Here is a 15,285-nt window from a genome sequence, read left to right on the forward strand (position 1 = left end):
GCGAGAGCCGAGAGAACGAAGCTGAGCGTGACCTTCATTGTGATGCGAATGCGATGCTAGTGTGATGAGGTGGTAGTGATGGCTGTGAAGTGATGGATGATTAGATCTATACCGCTTGCTTGTTAAACCATTTGCAGAACGTCCTCGGACGGTTTTGTGTTCTGAGAGGGCCAGCAAAGTAGAGCTCAGGGAATACCCAGAGGCTGACAAGTGCCGAGGAGATCATTCAGAGAGACTCTCGATGGGCGCTCCTGATCTCGAACGAGGCGAGGTCCGAGCGCGCCTCGCGTCATTGCGCAGAATCCGGCTGCTGATGATGGAATATGTAGAGCATACTATCTTGCTTTGATGACTAGGTACTGAATGCTGTATGTCTGGCGCACTGCCACGTTTAGGACTGCGAGTGTGGTGAATTGCCTCTGGAGGTGGCACTGGCCACCTACGGATTAAAAGGGCCTTCTCCACACGTAGCCTGTCTCATGCGGTCTTCGTGACCGCAGCAGGCGCAGTAGTCCTTTTGCTACAGTATGGGCCAATCAGACAGCGACTCCATGCGTTGACGACTGTTACTAAGGCATCGAAACTCAGNGCAGCGNTCTCGTGAATATGATGTCGTACTGCAATCTGCTGTAGCAGCGCAAGATCTGTATGATGGCTGACAAGGTCTTGCATTGGGATCGGAGACGTTTATGAGATGTGACATGCGAGCGAGTGGGCGGACCCGGTTTATAAAGGCAGTTCGAACGTCATGCCATGATTGCAGAGTATGCGAGCACTCAGGCCTCAGACAGAGAAAATAGCATTAGAGATAGGCGATGAGCAGACTGGGGCGTTTGGAATTGTCCACTTATGGAGGACTGCCCCGTTGAGCTCAAAGAGCCAGTGAGGTGGGTGGAAAGGTGCGGGGTGAGGATCGATGTGGATCGATGTGAGAAGCATTTTTCAGATCGTCTGCTATCGCTTTCCGGCCCCTCAAAGCGCTAGTATGGTCTCTTTGTAGCTACTGTCTGCAATTCTGTATAGCTTTGTATTATCAGTGACCCTCTCATCATGCCCTGTAGTCACTGAAAATTGCCAGACATTGGGCCACCATAATCCCGCACATCTCGCGCATCTAAACACCGGAAGATTTCTGCGAGTCGAAGCCGATTGGCCCTTCTCTTGTACAAAGAGCATTGAGGCCTCACAAGCGTGTTTGACCTATATCACGTAATATCAGCTTCAATCTTGAGCATCTAGATCTTCAAGCAGAGGGATGCTCGAGACAATATTTGAGCAAGTGTGCTAGAGTGCGCTCGCTGTCTGCTAGAACTGGCAATGGCTAGCAAGCTTCATCAAGCCTGACACACGCTTGCTGCTAGGATGAGAATCGTCCAAGGCCATTGAACGAGCGTCCTGAGATCACATATGCCAACTGCCAGACGAAGATGTGGCCAGGTCCTTTGCCCTTTGCTCGAGTCAGAACGTTACCACGAATCCAATGGAAGGATAGCGAGGCGCAGCAAGTTTTGGCATAGGTGATGCGCAGGTTGTTCGAGCAGTCAGAGCGCTCGTAAGCACGCCGACGGGTAATTGCAAGTATGCGGACGCAAGTATGCGCGCGCAAGTATGAGGATTCGGAGCTCGATATCGAAACGCCACTGGATCCCCAATTGCCCAGGTAGATCTCCCGGTCATGCTGCAAAGATACTTCGGTTCAATGTTGTGGGTGACTGCTGAGCTCTAATGCGAGAGCCGAGCGCTACAGGCCTACGTTATCTTGTAGCTCGGGGCCAACTCAGGGCGTAGGTTCGACGCGACAGCAGAACCCAGCGGTCCGGCGCCCAAGCCGATCTATCTCAACGAGCATCTCCTCTCGAGTCGCGATCGCCACTGCGTATCTAGTACATAGCGCTGACTTCAATATGAGAGCATCATAAGGTAGCTCTGAACGGGAACGATTGCGCGGCATCGGAAGCAACGACCAAAACCGTTCGTTGCACTATCTGTTTCTCAGCAATCTTCATCGTTCTCACGAGCCTCTTGAGCTACCACAAAGCCAGCCTGTATCCGTGCGGATAGTATTGCAGCCCTCTTGAAGGAGGTGAGCGCATGATGACCCTGCCGAGGCGTATAGTATTCGACTGTGGTGTCACAACGAGACAGCACGCTGCCAGAACAGTCAGCCTGCGCGATATTCTGAACGAGCCTCAACGATCTTGTCTGATCGAGCAGAGACCGCGAGAGCAGTTTCGGTCAGACCATAGACTACGAGCATCATCAGAAGATGCCTTGCAAGTCACATCCGCTGGCCAGCAGCGAGACACTACGGAATGCGTTGAGCATCTCTACAAATTGCTAAAAGGCGATAATCAGATATTTGTACCATTTGGGTTCATTCTGGCCAGCGTTACATGTCCATAGCGTAAGCCATACGCACGAGAGCCCTTTCAGAGGTTAGCTTGTGTAACACTATTTCGCCGCGCGGGGACGCCACCTGTTCTTACGGTAGATGGAACTCGTTTGCTATGGCAAGGTGGGCAAGTCTTCAGTACAAATCTGCTTTGGCTTTTTACGTTACCGGTAATACATGTTGGTTGCGTCGGCTACAATATGATGAGAGTATTGTCAAGCTTCTGAGGAAAAGCAATCGCCTTCCAATCGAAGGCTAAAGTCTGGTGTTCGCTCATGTACGAATCCTGCATAGCTTCGCACGTCGCACTGGAGCGCCGGAGGAAGCTCGTTCCGGTGCGCCAATCTGGCATGACATCTTGCACTGTTTGTGCAGAGCGTCCACGCGAGCCGACAGTCGCGTGCTGGCAGCTGAAATTGAACCTGAGGCGAAGCGATCTGATCTGAGCAGACTTGCGCGTAGCATCTAGGTGGTGCAGTACAACATGTTTGGTGAGTCATAAGCTATCCGACTATACCTCATCTGACGCGTGTGACCGCAGGCGCAAGTCAAGGTACGAGTCTGCTGATCAATAGCAATTGCCGCTCGGTCTGACATGACGCAGGAGCCTTTGGTGCAGCGTCGACCTCCAAGCCGGCCTTTTCATTTGGCACGCCAGCACCAGCAGCAAGTCAGCCGACGACAGGCTTCTCACTCGGCCAGCCAGCCCAGCAAAGCAGTGCCCCGGGCGGCTTCTCCTTTGGCAATGCTGCCGCTTCTTCGACCGCTGCTGCTCCCAAGCCAGCATTCAGCTTCGGCGGTCTAGGCACAAGTACACAGCAGACACAGCAGCAGCCAGCAGCTTCTACAGGCTTTGGCGGCTTCGGATCGACAGCGAATGCCCAGCAAGGCGGACTGTTCGGCAGTACACCGTCGAGCGCAAGCGGAGGGCTCTTCGGCAATTTGGGACAATCAACGGCCACAGGAGCGCCCAGCGGACTCTTTGGCTCTAGACCAGGTCAAACAGCTCCGAGCAGCCACGCGACAGCAGCGCAGCAGCAGCAGCAGCAGCAGCAGCAGCAGCAGCAACCCTTGCCGGCGCTGGGAGCAAGTCTCGTAGCAGCAGGCAAACCTTTGGCACCTGGAGAGCAGCCCATTGAGCAGCGTGTCATATCGATAAAGGAAAAGTGGGACCCGGCAAGCCCACAATGCGCGTTCCAGTATTTCTTCTACAACATGGTCGATCCTGCGCAAGTCCAGTATTACCAGCGGCCTGCCAACGCTACGAACGATGCGGCCTGGCACAAGGCTGTACGAGAGAACCCAGATCCGTCTTGTATGGTGCCTGCGCTTGCAATAGGCTTTGACGACCTCGCAAAACGAGTTGCAGCCCAAGAGCGTCAAGCAGTCGCGCATAGTAGCAAATTGAATGTACGTCGTCCACTTACCACAGAAGCCCACATCAACATCGTGAGCAGGAGATCTTCAATCATCTAGAGAAAGTGGGCAAAAAGTACACGCTAGAGACGTCTTTGCGCTTGTCGAGGGTCGCACAAGCGCAAGTGCTTTTGTCAGCCCGGCTTGTGCGTCTGGTCTCGAGGATACACCCAATCACACCCATGCGCTCGTCTGCGCTACGAAGAGAGGAAGAGGAGCTCAAGACGCGTGTAGATCAGCTCTATGTCGACTTCACGGGTCGCAGGCCGCAAGATGTCTATCGAGAAGCAGGCGGCGGCCAATTGGCTTCGACAGTCAGCGAACTTTCTGTTATAGCCGCGCAACGACGCGCCCTGCAGACAGCATATGGCAAGACAGAGCAGATCGAATTGATTGCTATCAGCGATGACGACCTTGCCAAGATCTCGCAGGCAAGTCTGGTGCTGTCTGCCGTCGAGGGCCTTAGACTGACAATTCAAAGCAACAGATCCTCACGCAACAGCAAAAGACGCTGGATCACCTCGCGAAATGCCTCTCAGACGACGGCCAAAGGCTGAACGTCATTGTAGACGGTTTCGGGCTGGGCAAAGATGCGTCGTGAAGCATTTGCAACTGTTGTAAACAACTCTAGAATGCGATTACGCTCGCGCTTGCGGTTGATGTGTGGTCGTCCGGCGTCGAGGTGCCTGTAGACTGGTGCACAGAAGGCGTTTCGGTGGCTGGCTTGCGCTTGCGAATCCGCGTACCCTCGCCTTTCGGAGCCCTCTGTCGCTGCACTGCATCGCTTTTGCCGCTCCTCGACTTACCGGTCTTCTGTCGTTTCGCACCGCTCGGCGCCTCTGAAGCTTTCGCGATATCGATATCGTCCTCAGCGTCTTCAGTAGCCATGCCGTTGTTCTTTGCGGCGGAGAAAAAGCCCATTGCATCCTCATCGTCTTCGTTGCTCCAATTGTTGAAGTTGCTTGTCCGTGTGCCGCGATCGGCAGTAGCCACACGAGAGATGCCCTCTTCTTCTTCCAGCAGGAGAGACACCACTTCGCTCTGTTTTGGAACGTCGACGTGCTGCGTGCTGGAGCCAACGACGGCGTCCTGAACATCCTTCTTCGCTCGCGCGAGGTTCAGTATGCGCTCCTCGACAGTGCCCTTAGTTATCAAGCGGTATATCGTCACTTGCTTCGTTTGGCCGATTCTATGCGCGCGGTCCATAGCTTGGGCATCATTCGATGGATTCCAATCAGAGTCGTAGAAAATGACAGTATCTGCGCTTGTCAGATTGATGCCCAGACCACCCGCACGTGTGCTGAGCAAGAAGATGAACAGGTCTGGCCGCGTCTGCCAGTCGATGACGAGATCGCGTCGTTCGGAGATGTCCGAGTTGCCGTCCAGGCGCAAGTACTTGTGCTGCCTGAATGCCAAGTATTCCTCCATTAAGTCTATCATGCGCGTCATCTGGAAGTAGATCAAGACGCGATGACCGCCCGCCTTGAGCTCTTGCAAGAGAGTATCGAGCCTTGCCAGCTTGCCAGACTCGAGAATCAATTTTGCTAATTGGGGGACTTCCATCGGCGGCCGTGGTCTCTGGATGTTGGGCAGCTCCGAAAGCAGACCAGCTGGGGATAAGAGCGGTTGACGCCACTTGAGTGTCTCAATAGCCGCAGTATCATTTTCTGAAGGGCCTTGGCAGCCGTACAGCATCGTGCGAAGCTTCGGATTGAAGAGCATCTGCGATTGATCGATGACAAAGCTCTGATCTGGACAAAATATCTCGACCGGAGGCGCAGAGACGGCTGGGATGTAAAATTGCATGTCCGACTGCGCAAGTCGGGATGTGTGCGCTTTCTCCAATATGATAGTCTTCAGGCCAGTCTCGATGCGATCGGCGGCATACTCGATGTCCATGCGTTCCATACTGACTGCTGCAGGCCGTCGCAGATTGAAGAGTCGACTGAGGTGATCTGCTTCGTCGTGGGGCCGAATGGGAACTTCAGCGCCTTCTGGCGTCGGCTGACGATAAAGCAGCTTTGGTAATCTGTATTTGATCGGGCTTGTCGCCGCATATGGCACCACCAGCGTGTCGGGATCACGCATAAGCGAAAGTGTCGAGTTGAAGGAGCAGAAGGACCACGAGCCAGTCACATCGGCCCTCTGGAAGAGCTCAGGATGATTGCAGAGCTACATTAGGTTCATCAGTATTTGCCGCCTGAACGCGCGAATGTGACGCACCTTGCGCATCTGCATAATCAGATTAAGCAGCCGTTTTGCAGAGTCGTCGTCTTCTTTGAGACTTGTGGCTCGCTTGAGCAGATCCGACATGTGCATGTTTTCGCGCAGAATCTTGTACATTGCGCGTTGCCGTGGGGTCAGGTCACAATATACGTCCACCTCGATCTGGTCGCGGCAAATCAGCATGCTCTTCAGACCAGCTGAATAAGCTTACTTTGTCTGCCAGCTCGTTCTGGACATTCTTCTTAATGCGTCGCAGCATGAACGGCTTGAGAATCATGTGTAACCGCCTGAGTTGATGCTCATTCATCTTACCGTCATCTTCTGATTTCGATTCAATGCCTTTGGAAAACCATTCGCTGAATTCGTCATGCGAATCGAACAAACTTGGCATGATGAAGTGAAGGAGCGCCCAAAGCTCTTGCATCGAGTTTTGTATCGGCGTTCCCGTCAAGAGTAGTCGGTTGCGACAGGGCAAGCCAAGTAAAGCTTTCCACCGCGCACTCGATGAGCTCTTGATAGCCTGAGCTTCATCGAGTATCATATATTGCCACTTGAGCTGCTGGAAATAAGTGATGTCTTGCACAACTAGTTGATAGCTTGTGACAACTATGTGAAAGGCAGAGTCCCTGTCGAATCGCTGGCCGCGGCGGTTCCAGATCTTACGCAAAATTGTCCGGTCTTTGACGCTGCCCCAGTAAGGAATTGTCTTCATGGTAGGCACGAACCGAGTCAGCTCTTGCTGCCAGTTATGCAACGTCGATGCGGGGGCGATGACAAGGAAGGGACCCCAGATATTGTGTGTCTCTGCAAGATAGGCCATCAGAGAGATGGATTGAACTGTCTTGCCCAAGCCCATCTCGTCTGCAAGGATACCATTGATACCTTGCTCGTACAGATTGCCGAGCCAAGTCAAGCCTTTGATCTGATAAGGCTTGAGCTGTGCAGTAAGTATCGTTGGCTGCGCGGTGAGGTTATCGCCCAGCGAACTCGGGTTTTGAAAGTTGAGATCATCGGCATCAAAGTCGAGCGCATTTGTAGGCACTTTAGGCCCCACGCGAGCCGAGGCGGCTTCGTCAAAGGCTTGCGCCCGTAGTTTGGCAGCATTGACGGCCTCCTGAGCGTTGCGACGAGCTTGAGCATGCAGCGCCGCATCATCATCGTCGTCAAAATTGAGCTCGCCAGTCTCTGCGTCTGCCATTGGAGTGTCTTTGAGCTCTGCTATGGCGCCCGGAGCGATGACCTGAGCCGCGGGCTCGGTCTCTGCAGACTCTTCGGCGGCTGAAGTGTTGAGCTTGTCGCCTACGAAATGGCTGTAGAGCTCAGTCTGCGTGATCAAGAAATTGAGCTTCCTAGCCTGGCGCTTCGATTCTCGTGCTTCTTCCTCCTTTTTGATCTTGAGCTCGACCTCTCTCGCTGCAGTCCTACGATCATCGCGATCGCGCTTCTCATTGCCTCGCCAAAATGTGAGCACCTCTCTTGACACTCGCTTGCCCTTGATCTGCAATTCCTTTGGGGCTCGCGTGCGGTTGAGAAACCGTCGAGCTTCTCGAGTAGTGACGGTCGAGATGCGCCTCGCGAAAAGCACTCGACTGGCCGCGCCGGCTTGTTGCATACGATAAGCGCGAGGCAAGTGAACCTTGGCGATCTGGGACCAGACGGTATCTTCCGCAGACTGTATGCTGCTCCATCGCTGAGTCGCAGCATCGCGGCTCGTTTTGCTTCGGTTCCTCGGAGCTCGATAGTCCTTGTCGGTATCGAGGGCGAGCGCATCCTGACGAGACGTCATCCCACGAGAAGTTCGCCGGCGTGAGCTACCGTCTTCGGCTAAGGCTGCCTCTTCTGCAGCAAGCTGATGGGCGAGGAAGGCATCGCTCTCTGTCAGATGAGCTGGGGCGTGCGCATCCTGAACGAGCTGACTTGGCTTTGGTTTGACTTCGGAAGGTATGCGCTCGGTAGCTGCAGGCCGTGTGGCTTCGTTAGCCAACAGGAGCAGTGCTGAGGCAGCTTCTTGGGGCTCTGGAGTCTCCCTGACGTCCGGATACGGGAAGCGCTGGCGGAGATTGAATGCTTCCACGCCCGAGCCAGTGGGTGGGCGATCTTGCCAAGTGTGCGCATAAGCAATCAGATCATCGTCAGTGATGACCGTCTCTGGGGCTCTGCCTTCGTGAGCATCCAGTGTCGAGGCAGCTTGGGTCATGACGCGCAGAGCTGTCTCGTAAGCGAACTTGTTCTCGCGTCGGTTGAAGCCGTCGATGAGAGCGAGCTCATTTGCGCGGAGAGATTCGATATAGGTTTGCAAAGCAGGTTGCCAGATGTCCTGACGGGTGATGAGATCGGACTGCTGCTGAACGAGACTGTCCAAGTCAAGCGTGCTTTCTTCGACAATCTCTGGTTCTTCGGGGGCTTTGGCGGGTGAAGTAGCAGCGCCGGGTTTCTCCTTCCTCTTGCGAGGCGCTTTCGCTTTGCCTGCCTTGACGGCTGACATACCACTCGTGAAGCTGTCGGCCATCGACTCGTCATCTGCTGTCTCTGGCTCTACATAGGCTGGCATAGCTTCTGCATAATCCTTTGCTGAGGCTGAGCGCGAGCTCTTCCGCGCTCGACCATTAGAGCCCGACGGCCTACCATTGCTCAAGGGTCCCCTGGTGCTCGTTGAGGCATACGCAGGATTGACCGAGATGGCGCCCGGTCTCTGCGAAGTGAGATCGGCGATAGAGGTCCGCGGCGTAGAGGTATGGGCGCGGGCTTGGAAGGCGGCGCTGGGGCCATCGTCATCGTCGCTGTCGTCCGTATCGTCCATGACGACGTCGTTTTGACTGTCTCTGCGTCTCTCTGGTACTTTGTAGGTCGTCAGTGGGCTTGTAGATCGCAAAGAGGCGGCAGAATGGATGGTACGGCCGCCATTGCTTGGAAATGCAAAGCTCGAAGCGCCTGCATTGGCAAGGAGGGACAGCGATCGGGCTGCGTCTTCTTCCGTCCAAGCTGACGGAGGGACCATGTGTGCCGTACGCCGTGCAGGATCGCCGTTGGGCGCGATGGGCGCCTGAGCTTGTGCAGGCGTCGAGAAAGGCGAGGCGACGGTGGGAACACGAGGTGGAGCTACTACTCGCGAAGGTCCAGTAGGGGCATCGTCTTTGTTGAGCAAGCGAGAGAGCGACATGACGGCTGGTCTGTTGAGCAACATCAGCATGTCGGCAGGAAAGCAGCAATGGCAGCTGACTCACGCTTGCTCCTAGCGCGACTTTTGGCAATGGGAAGACTCTCTGAAGGAGTCTATATGGACATGAATGCGAGATAGGTTCGCCCGACTTTTGCGCTGATTAGCCGGCAAAGTCGACAGTCAGAGTGACCCAGACAGGGGCGCCTGGCCTGATCTGCAGCTGTCTGGCACCAACGTCAGTAGCGAGCTCAGCGAAAGTCGGAACGGTCAGGCCGTACATATCTGAGGGAGATCCGAGTCAGCAAAGACGAAATTCGACCGATTCGAGCAGCAATGGATCGAATGAGGTGAGGTCGTCTCGACAGCGAGGGGTGAGCGGGCGAGGCTCAGGCTGACGGTTGACGAGGTGGATGGGGTATACCTTCCGCTCGACACGTCGTTTTTGCGATGCGGGCGTTGATCGAAGAGCGCAGCGGCTCTCGAGCGAATATCTCCTCCCCTTTTAGCGGGTCGCCGAGGCTAGCTCAAGCCGAGCTCCGAAAGGCGTGGCGTGCGGCCATTTGACGCGCTGCTCGAGCGATCTTTCCTCGAAATCACAAAGCGAGCGCTGGACGATCTCACTCGAGCGGACTTGGAGCGGATTGCTTGTGGAGATACTTGACAGCTCGTGCTCTCTGTTGAAGCTAGCGGCGACCGATTATGTTCCAAGGTGAGCAGGACCGGAACGCCGGAGTAGTGAAGGAGTAGCTGAGCTCGATCATGCCAATCCGTCAAGAACCTCAGGGGCCAAGTGCTGCACAGAGCGCACTGTCTAAAGTGCAAGCAAGATCCACGATCAGGCTCTTCCTCGGCCACATCGTCGCGCTGAGGCTAGGTCAGTGGCCGGCGACCCGATGGCGCTCTCGGTGTACTGATGGTCTCAGCAGCACCGTTTCTGTTCGAGGTCGTGTCTGGCATGATATGGCGGTCCTCATGAACGAGCGAGACGAAAGGATGTACATGGTGTACAACACGATGCAAGTTTGCAAGCAAGCAAGCAACAATCTAACGAGCTCCCTCGAGCGAGACTGACGAGACGTTCTCACTCAGCTCGGCTTCGTACATTCCGCCTTCTTCGCTCGGACGAGCAGAGGCTTCTTCGGCCTCTGCGTCTGATTGAGATGTCACTGTGCCCGTGTTGGCGTCCTTCTCGACTTGAGCCTCTGCAAGCGAAACTCGGGCCTGATGGTTGAGCGTCGACATCTTCTTGTGGACCACCTGAGGCCGCCTGAGCCGTCGCCTTGCGACCATGACGGGTACAGAGCTTTTCTGGATGAGATAGTTTGAGACAGAGCCAAGCAACATGCTGTTGCGCAGACAGCAGGCAAGTTCAGCGCGAGGGAGAAACTGCAACGATGAGAGCTGACCCCTTGAGCTTCGCCAGTCCTCGCGAACCGATGATCACCATTGTAGGCTCGAGGAAGTCAATCTGTTTCGATCGCTCATGCATCAGCTATATCGATGCAAATCTGTAGCAGAAGTAGCGTGCCATGTCGATGAGCATATGCCGACTGTTCTTCGCATGCACAGCCTGGCATGTGATCCTATCACGCTGTCTGAGCATAGCAAAGAGGCCTTCCGCGATGACTCACTGCACGTTCAATCGTGTGCGCTCGAGCAGGCTGGTAGCAATCTTTGCAAGCTTGAGTGCCTGTCGCTGTCTGTCCTGCTGGCAGCGAATCTTGTGGGTCTTGTCTGACTGATTCTCGCTATCGACTGCAGGCCCAGCGCCAATCAGCGTGACGTCCGGTACGATTGAGGTACGAGCGTACGCTTTGACTCTGTCTCTATGACTGACACGATCATGCACTCGTCACCGTTGCGCAAGACTGTGCCGATTGCTGAGCAAAGGGATCGATCAGTCATTCATTTGCTGCGCCGAGGACAGGCAGGCTGACCCCATTCGATGGCATATTCCGACTCGACAGACAGATCAGACGCGACAAGGTAGAGCCTCGGTCGTTTCGAGTCCTCCTGCGCTTGTTCGCTATGGAGGCAGCCGAGCATATGAGCACGGTCTGATGACGCCATGGAGTGACGTACAAGTCTCCATGCGTGAGCACGATGGAGCATCTGTTGCGCTTGAACTCCGGTCGAGACTGTTTCACTTCTGCGTGTCCCTCGCGCAAGAGCGTGCGCTGACGACGAGGCTTGGGTCGACCGTCTGCGAACTTGTCGACAGATGGTTTGCTCTGAAGGGGCGCAGTGCCATGGGAGACGAGGTTGGGTCCCTCGCCCTCGAATGTCATGCTGTAGCCTGGTTCTGGCACGAGCGAGGGCTGAGAAGCGGCCAAGAAAGACGATGCGTCCGAGTAAGAAGCCATGTTGGCCTGTCAAGCCCCAGATCTCAGGACGCCATCGGGTCAGCATCATTCACTATCAGCTGACCTCTGTGTTCGCCAAGAGCGCATGGTCGAGCTCATCGTCGTCGTCGTCGTCCACGTCGAGCGAGTCATCCTCGACGAGCGTGAGGTCATCATCGCTATCCACAAAGGCATTGCTGGGTACTATCCCGCCGATCTTTCGCTTTCCCTTTGCGTCCTCATCAGAGTCACTGAGCTGCTCGGACTCGCTCGCAGCCAGACGCTCTGCCGAGCTGCCCGAGCCCAACCGCTTGGGCGAAGGCGATCGAGGCTGTGAGCGAGCATAGGGCGAGGGTGATCTCGATCGACTGAACATCCCCTTTATCTTGTCCTTGGTGCTCGTTCGGCCCCGACTAGAGTCACGAGAGAGGCTCCTCTGCAAGTCGCTGGCAGTCACAGGCGCAAGTCCTTCGTCACTCATCGTGCGGCCACGAGCATCCGAGCCTTGTCTGTCTGGAGAATCGTTGGAGACGCTGATCGAGGGCACTTTTGCGTGCGGCATGCTTGGCGACTGGGCAGACCAGTCGAGTGATAAGCCGCCCAGTGCAGACGCGCCCACGGTGTCAAGCTACAGCGACCACCGTCAAGTTGATCTAATCGACTTGGCCAAAATTCGCGCAGAACAGTTTGGGAGTTGCGCTTCGAAATCGCAGGCAAGTCGCTCCTCAGGCAAAAGGCTTGCCATCCTGCACTGTGACTGACAGCAAGATCGTCGCTTCTAGACCTGCCCGACATGACGGACGCAGCAGCTCAGATGCCGCAGTTCAAGCTTGTGCTCGGTACGTCACTTGCTGAAGGCGTTGCGTTGACTTTTGCTGATGAGCTCGTTCCCACAGTCGGCGACGGAGGGTGCGTAGGCGCACATGTGTAAGGCTCTGTGCTGATGGATTTGAGCTCATCGCTAGCACGGGCAAGACGACATTTGTCAAGGCACGCTCCACAACGTCGCGCAGACGGTGACTTGCACTAACTCTTTTGCCTCGTCTGCAGCGTCACTTGACGGGAGAATTTGAAAAGGTGTGCACTGGTCTGATGGTATGCTGTAGACGGTAGCTGACGAGCCGATCGCTGCCAGAAATACATTGGTCGGCGGTCTAAAGTCACGGCAAGCACGAGGAGCTGACGAGATTGATGTGGTGCAACAGCTACGCTCGGCGTCGAAGTCCACCCGCTGCAGTTTCACACCAACTTTGGACCGATCTGCTTCAACGTCTGGGACACTGCAGGCCAGGAGAAGTTTGGCGGTCTCCGAGATGGCTACTACATCCAGGCGAGTTTTGTGTCTGTCGCTCACCGGCTCTGTTGCTGAGACAGGCCCGCGACTTGCAGGGACAATGTGGCATCATCATGTTCGATGTGACGGCCAAGATCACATACAAGTCCGTTCCCAACTGGCATCGCGACCTAGAACGCGTCTGCGAGAATATTCCGATTGTCCTCTGTGGCAACAAGGTCGATGTCAAGGCGAGCTCCTCTTCGTCTCAGCGCCATGACATTTATTGACGCTCTCTGGCCCTCTCCAGGAGCGCAAGGTCAAGACGGGCGCAGTGACGTTCCACCGCAAGAAGAACCTACAATACTTCGAAATCTCAGCAAAGTCCAACTACAATTTCGAAAAGCCCTTCCTGTGGCTAGCTCGCAAGCTTGCAGGGTAAGTCCTGACCAGAGTCATCAGCTCCGTCTCGCTGACGCCTTCTCATATCACAGCAATGCGCAACTAGAGTTCACAGCAGCGCCGGCGCTTGCACCGCCAGAGGTCCAGGTGGACGCCAACTTGATGGCTCAGTACCAGCAAGAGCTCAACAATGCCGCTGCGGCTCCTTTGCCCGACGAAGATGATGCAGACTTGTAGGCGTCCGAGTGCACGCTATTCCATGTTTACTCCTTCGCACTCGCACACCTGATCTCGCCCGGCTATGACTGTGAGAGCTTCGCCTTGCTGAGTCGCCACCTAGCCCAAGCCTGTATGAGAATCAGCCGTCGCGCTGAATTGCCGACGCGACTCGAGCCATTGCCGACTTGCTTTGAGAGATTGTCTTGCAGGATGATAGCACGACAGGCGCTCTGCAGAGCCGTGCCACGCTCGAGTGTAGCCTTGCAAGCTACACTGAGCGCAAGGGGCGTCAAGACTTGGGCGAACGTCCCTGCCGGTCCTCCCGATCCTATTCTCGGTGAGCTTGCATGCTGTAGCTAAAGCTCGACGTACGCTGACCTCGCTTGCAATGTCAAGGTGTCACTGAGGCTTTCAAGGCCGACAAAGACTCTCGCAAGATCAACCTCGGCGTGGGAGCGTACAGAGATGAGAACGGCAAGCCTTACGTTTTGCCATCTGTGAGAAAGGTACGATCGCCTGCGCTATCGCTCGCCGCAGACTGACGATCTGCGCACAGGCAGAGGAAGCAGTCATTGCTAAGAAAGGAGACAAGGAGTACTTGCCCATCACGGGCTACGCCGATTTTACAAAGAACGCCGCCATCCTTGCTTACGGCAAAGATAGCTTGCCCGTCAAGGAGAACAGAGTGCGTCTGCTCACTGATAGTTGTGTCTGATGAGCCTCATCTCTTGCAATGCAGATTGCCATCACTCAGTCTATCTCGGGTACGGGTGCATTGAGGATTGGCGGTGCTTTCCTGCAGCGACACTATCCTCACTCAAAATCGATCTATCTGCCCAGCCCGACTTGGGGTAATCATATCCCCATCTTCAAGGATTCTGGTCTCGAAGTCAAGCACTATGCGTACTATGACAAGAAGACTGTCGGCCTCGATTTTGATGGCATGATAAACGACATCAAGGTACAGCAACTCTCTTCTTCAACATAACACAAGCTGAGCCAAATCTGTTGCTGACAGGCCGCGCCGAACAAGTCGATCATCCTTCTCCATGCTTGTGCGCACAACCCGACAGGCGTTGATCCTACGAAAGACCAATGGAAGAAGATTGCCCAGGTCATCAAGGTGATCGCTTCGCAGCTTTGCGCGCCCTATGGCTGACCCATGCATCATCAGGAAAAGGAACATTTTACCTTCTTCGATATGGCCTACCAAGGCTTCGCATCCGGCGACGTAGACGGCGATGCTTTTGCGCCCCGCTACTTTGTCGAACAAGGTCTCGAAATCATCCTGTCGCAATCTTTCGCAAAGAATATGGGTCTCTACGGCGAACGCGTCGGCGCATTCTCCGTCGTCTGCTCCTCGCCCGAAGAGAAAGCTCGGGTGGACAGCCAAATCAAGATCATCGTTCGACCGCTCTACTCGAACCCGCCAGTGCACGGTGCAAGGATTGCTGGTTCAATCTTGGCTGACCCTGCTCTGTATGACGAGTGGCTCAAGGAAGTCAAGGGAATGGCAGACCGTATCATTGGCATGCGCTCAGATCTCAAAAAGCTGCTGGAAGAGTCTGGCAGCAAGCATAATTGGGACCACATTGTCTCGCAAATCGGTAGGCTCATTGTCTTTTGCAGACCACGCTCGGATACTGAGACAGTCTGGTCGACCGGCAGGCATGTTTGCGTTCCTAGGCATATCGCCTGAAGTTGTCGAGAAGCTCAAGAACGAGCATCACGTCTACTTGACCAAGGATGGCAGAATCTCAGTTGCCGGTGTGACGCCTCATAACATCAAGCATCTCGCAGAATCCTTGCACAAGGCTACGAGTTGATAGATCAGCATGTTGCGCGCAAAGCGGGA

The 15,285-nt window shown here is 55.0% G+C and overlaps 8 protein-coding genes across 8 annotated transcripts; 4 read left to right on the top strand and 4 right to left on the bottom strand.

Annotated features, from left to right (window-relative positions):
* Positions 1–397: 397 nt before the first annotated feature.
* Positions 398–737, bottom strand: L969DRAFT_83747 (uncharacterized protein). Its single transcript, XM_014715055.1, has one exon. The coding sequence runs from the start codon at positions 670–672 to the stop codon at positions 478–480; it is 195 nt and encodes a 64-aa protein (XP_014570541.1). The 5' UTR covers positions 673–737; the 3' UTR covers positions 398–477.
* A 521-nt stretch (positions 738–1,258) lies between these two features.
* On the bottom strand, positions 1,259–1,678 carry L969DRAFT_83750 (uncharacterized protein; the record flags this gene model as incomplete). The annotated part of the gene is made up of 1 exon (XM_014715056.1): positions 1,259–1,678. A coding segment is annotated over one exon (220 nt), but the record flags the coding sequence as incomplete, so codon positions are not given.
* A 277-nt stretch (positions 1,679–1,955) lies between these two features.
* On the top strand, positions 1,956–2,805 carry L969DRAFT_83752 (uncharacterized protein). Its single transcript, XM_014715057.1, has one exon. The coding sequence runs from the start codon at positions 2,095–2,097 to the stop codon at positions 2,401–2,403; it is 309 nt and encodes a 102-aa protein (XP_014570543.1). The 5' UTR covers positions 1,956–2,094; the 3' UTR covers positions 2,404–2,805.
* A 71-nt stretch (positions 2,806–2,876) lies between these two features.
* L969DRAFT_604582 (uncharacterized protein) lies at positions 2,877–4,547 on the top strand (the record flags this gene model as incomplete). Its single annotated transcript, XM_014715058.1, has 4 exons — positions 2,877–2,883; positions 2,997–3,802; positions 3,850–4,239; positions 4,296–4,547. The coding sequence occupies 4 exons, from the start codon at positions 2,877–2,879 to the stop codon at positions 4,407–4,409; spliced, it is 1,317 nt and encodes a 438-aa protein (XP_014570544.1). The 3' UTR covers positions 4,410–4,547.
* L969DRAFT_91363 (uncharacterized protein) lies at positions 4,436–10,195 on the bottom strand (the record flags this gene model as incomplete). Its single annotated transcript, XM_014715059.1, has 7 exons — positions 4,436–5,980; positions 6,032–6,196; positions 6,246–9,204; positions 9,318–9,414; positions 9,473–9,693; positions 9,826–10,064; positions 10,106–10,195. The coding sequence occupies 7 exons, from the start codon at positions 10,193–10,195 to the stop codon at positions 4,436–4,438; spliced, it is 5,316 nt and encodes a 1,771-aa protein (XP_014570545.1).
* A 43-nt stretch (positions 10,196–10,238) lies between these two features.
* L969DRAFT_91365 (uncharacterized protein) lies at positions 10,239–12,098 on the bottom strand (the record flags this gene model as incomplete). Its single annotated transcript, XM_014715060.1, has 8 exons — positions 10,239–10,539; positions 10,601–10,662; positions 10,723–10,777; positions 10,826–10,949; positions 11,006–11,074; positions 11,132–11,220; positions 11,277–11,563; positions 11,622–12,098. 8 exons carry the CDS (start codon positions 12,096–12,098, stop codon positions 10,239–10,241), a joined length of 1,464 nt encoding a protein of 487 aa, XP_014570546.1.
* A 94-nt stretch (positions 12,099–12,192) lies between these two features.
* On the top strand, positions 12,193–13,519 carry L969DRAFT_116799 (uncharacterized protein). The gene is made up of 10 exons (XM_014715061.1): positions 12,193–12,249; positions 12,319–12,375; positions 12,433–12,445; positions 12,502–12,526; positions 12,587–12,613; positions 12,672–12,681; positions 12,742–12,866; positions 12,926–13,060; positions 13,120–13,247; positions 13,304–13,519. The coding sequence occupies exons 2-10, from the start codon at positions 12,330–12,332 to the stop codon at positions 13,446–13,448; spliced, it is 654 nt and encodes a 217-aa protein (XP_014570547.1). The 5' UTR covers positions 12,193–12,249; positions 12,319–12,329; the 3' UTR covers positions 13,449–13,519.
* A 121-nt stretch (positions 13,520–13,640) lies between these two features.
* L969DRAFT_91367 (uncharacterized protein) lies at positions 13,641–15,256 on the top strand (the record flags this gene model as incomplete). Its single annotated transcript, XM_014715062.1, has 7 exons — positions 13,641–13,767; positions 13,827–13,936; positions 13,987–14,115; positions 14,170–14,391; positions 14,449–14,553; positions 14,605–15,037; positions 15,099–15,256. The coding sequence occupies 7 exons, from the start codon at positions 13,641–13,643 to the stop codon at positions 15,254–15,256; spliced, it is 1,284 nt and encodes a 427-aa protein (XP_014570548.1).
* Positions 15,257–15,285: the final 29 nt, after the last annotated feature.

Source organism: Mixia osmundae, assembly GCF_000708205.1.
Source record: "Mixia osmundae IAM 14324 unplaced genomic scaffold scaffold_1, whole genome shotgun sequence".
NCBI classification, from domain to species: domain Eukaryota; kingdom Fungi; phylum Basidiomycota; class Mixiomycetes; order Mixiales; family Mixiaceae; genus Mixia; species Mixia osmundae.

Coding starts and splice junctions, on each gene's coding strand:
- L969DRAFT_83752 (XM_014715057.1), top strand. CDS start 2,095: ATGACCCTGCCGAGGCGTATAGTATTCGACTGTGGTGTCACAACGAGA.
- L969DRAFT_116799 (XM_014715061.1), top strand. CDS start 12,330: ATGACGGACGCAGCAGCTCAGATGCCGCAGTTCAAGCTTGTGCTCG. Junction 12,867..12,925: donor GAGATGGCTACTACATCCAG/GCGAGTTTTGTG, acceptor CGCGACTTGCAG/GGACAATGTGGCATCATCAT. Junction 13,248..13,303: donor CTAGCTCGCAAGCTTGCAGG/GTAAGTCCTGAC, acceptor CTCATATCACAG/CAATGCGCAACTAGAGTTCA.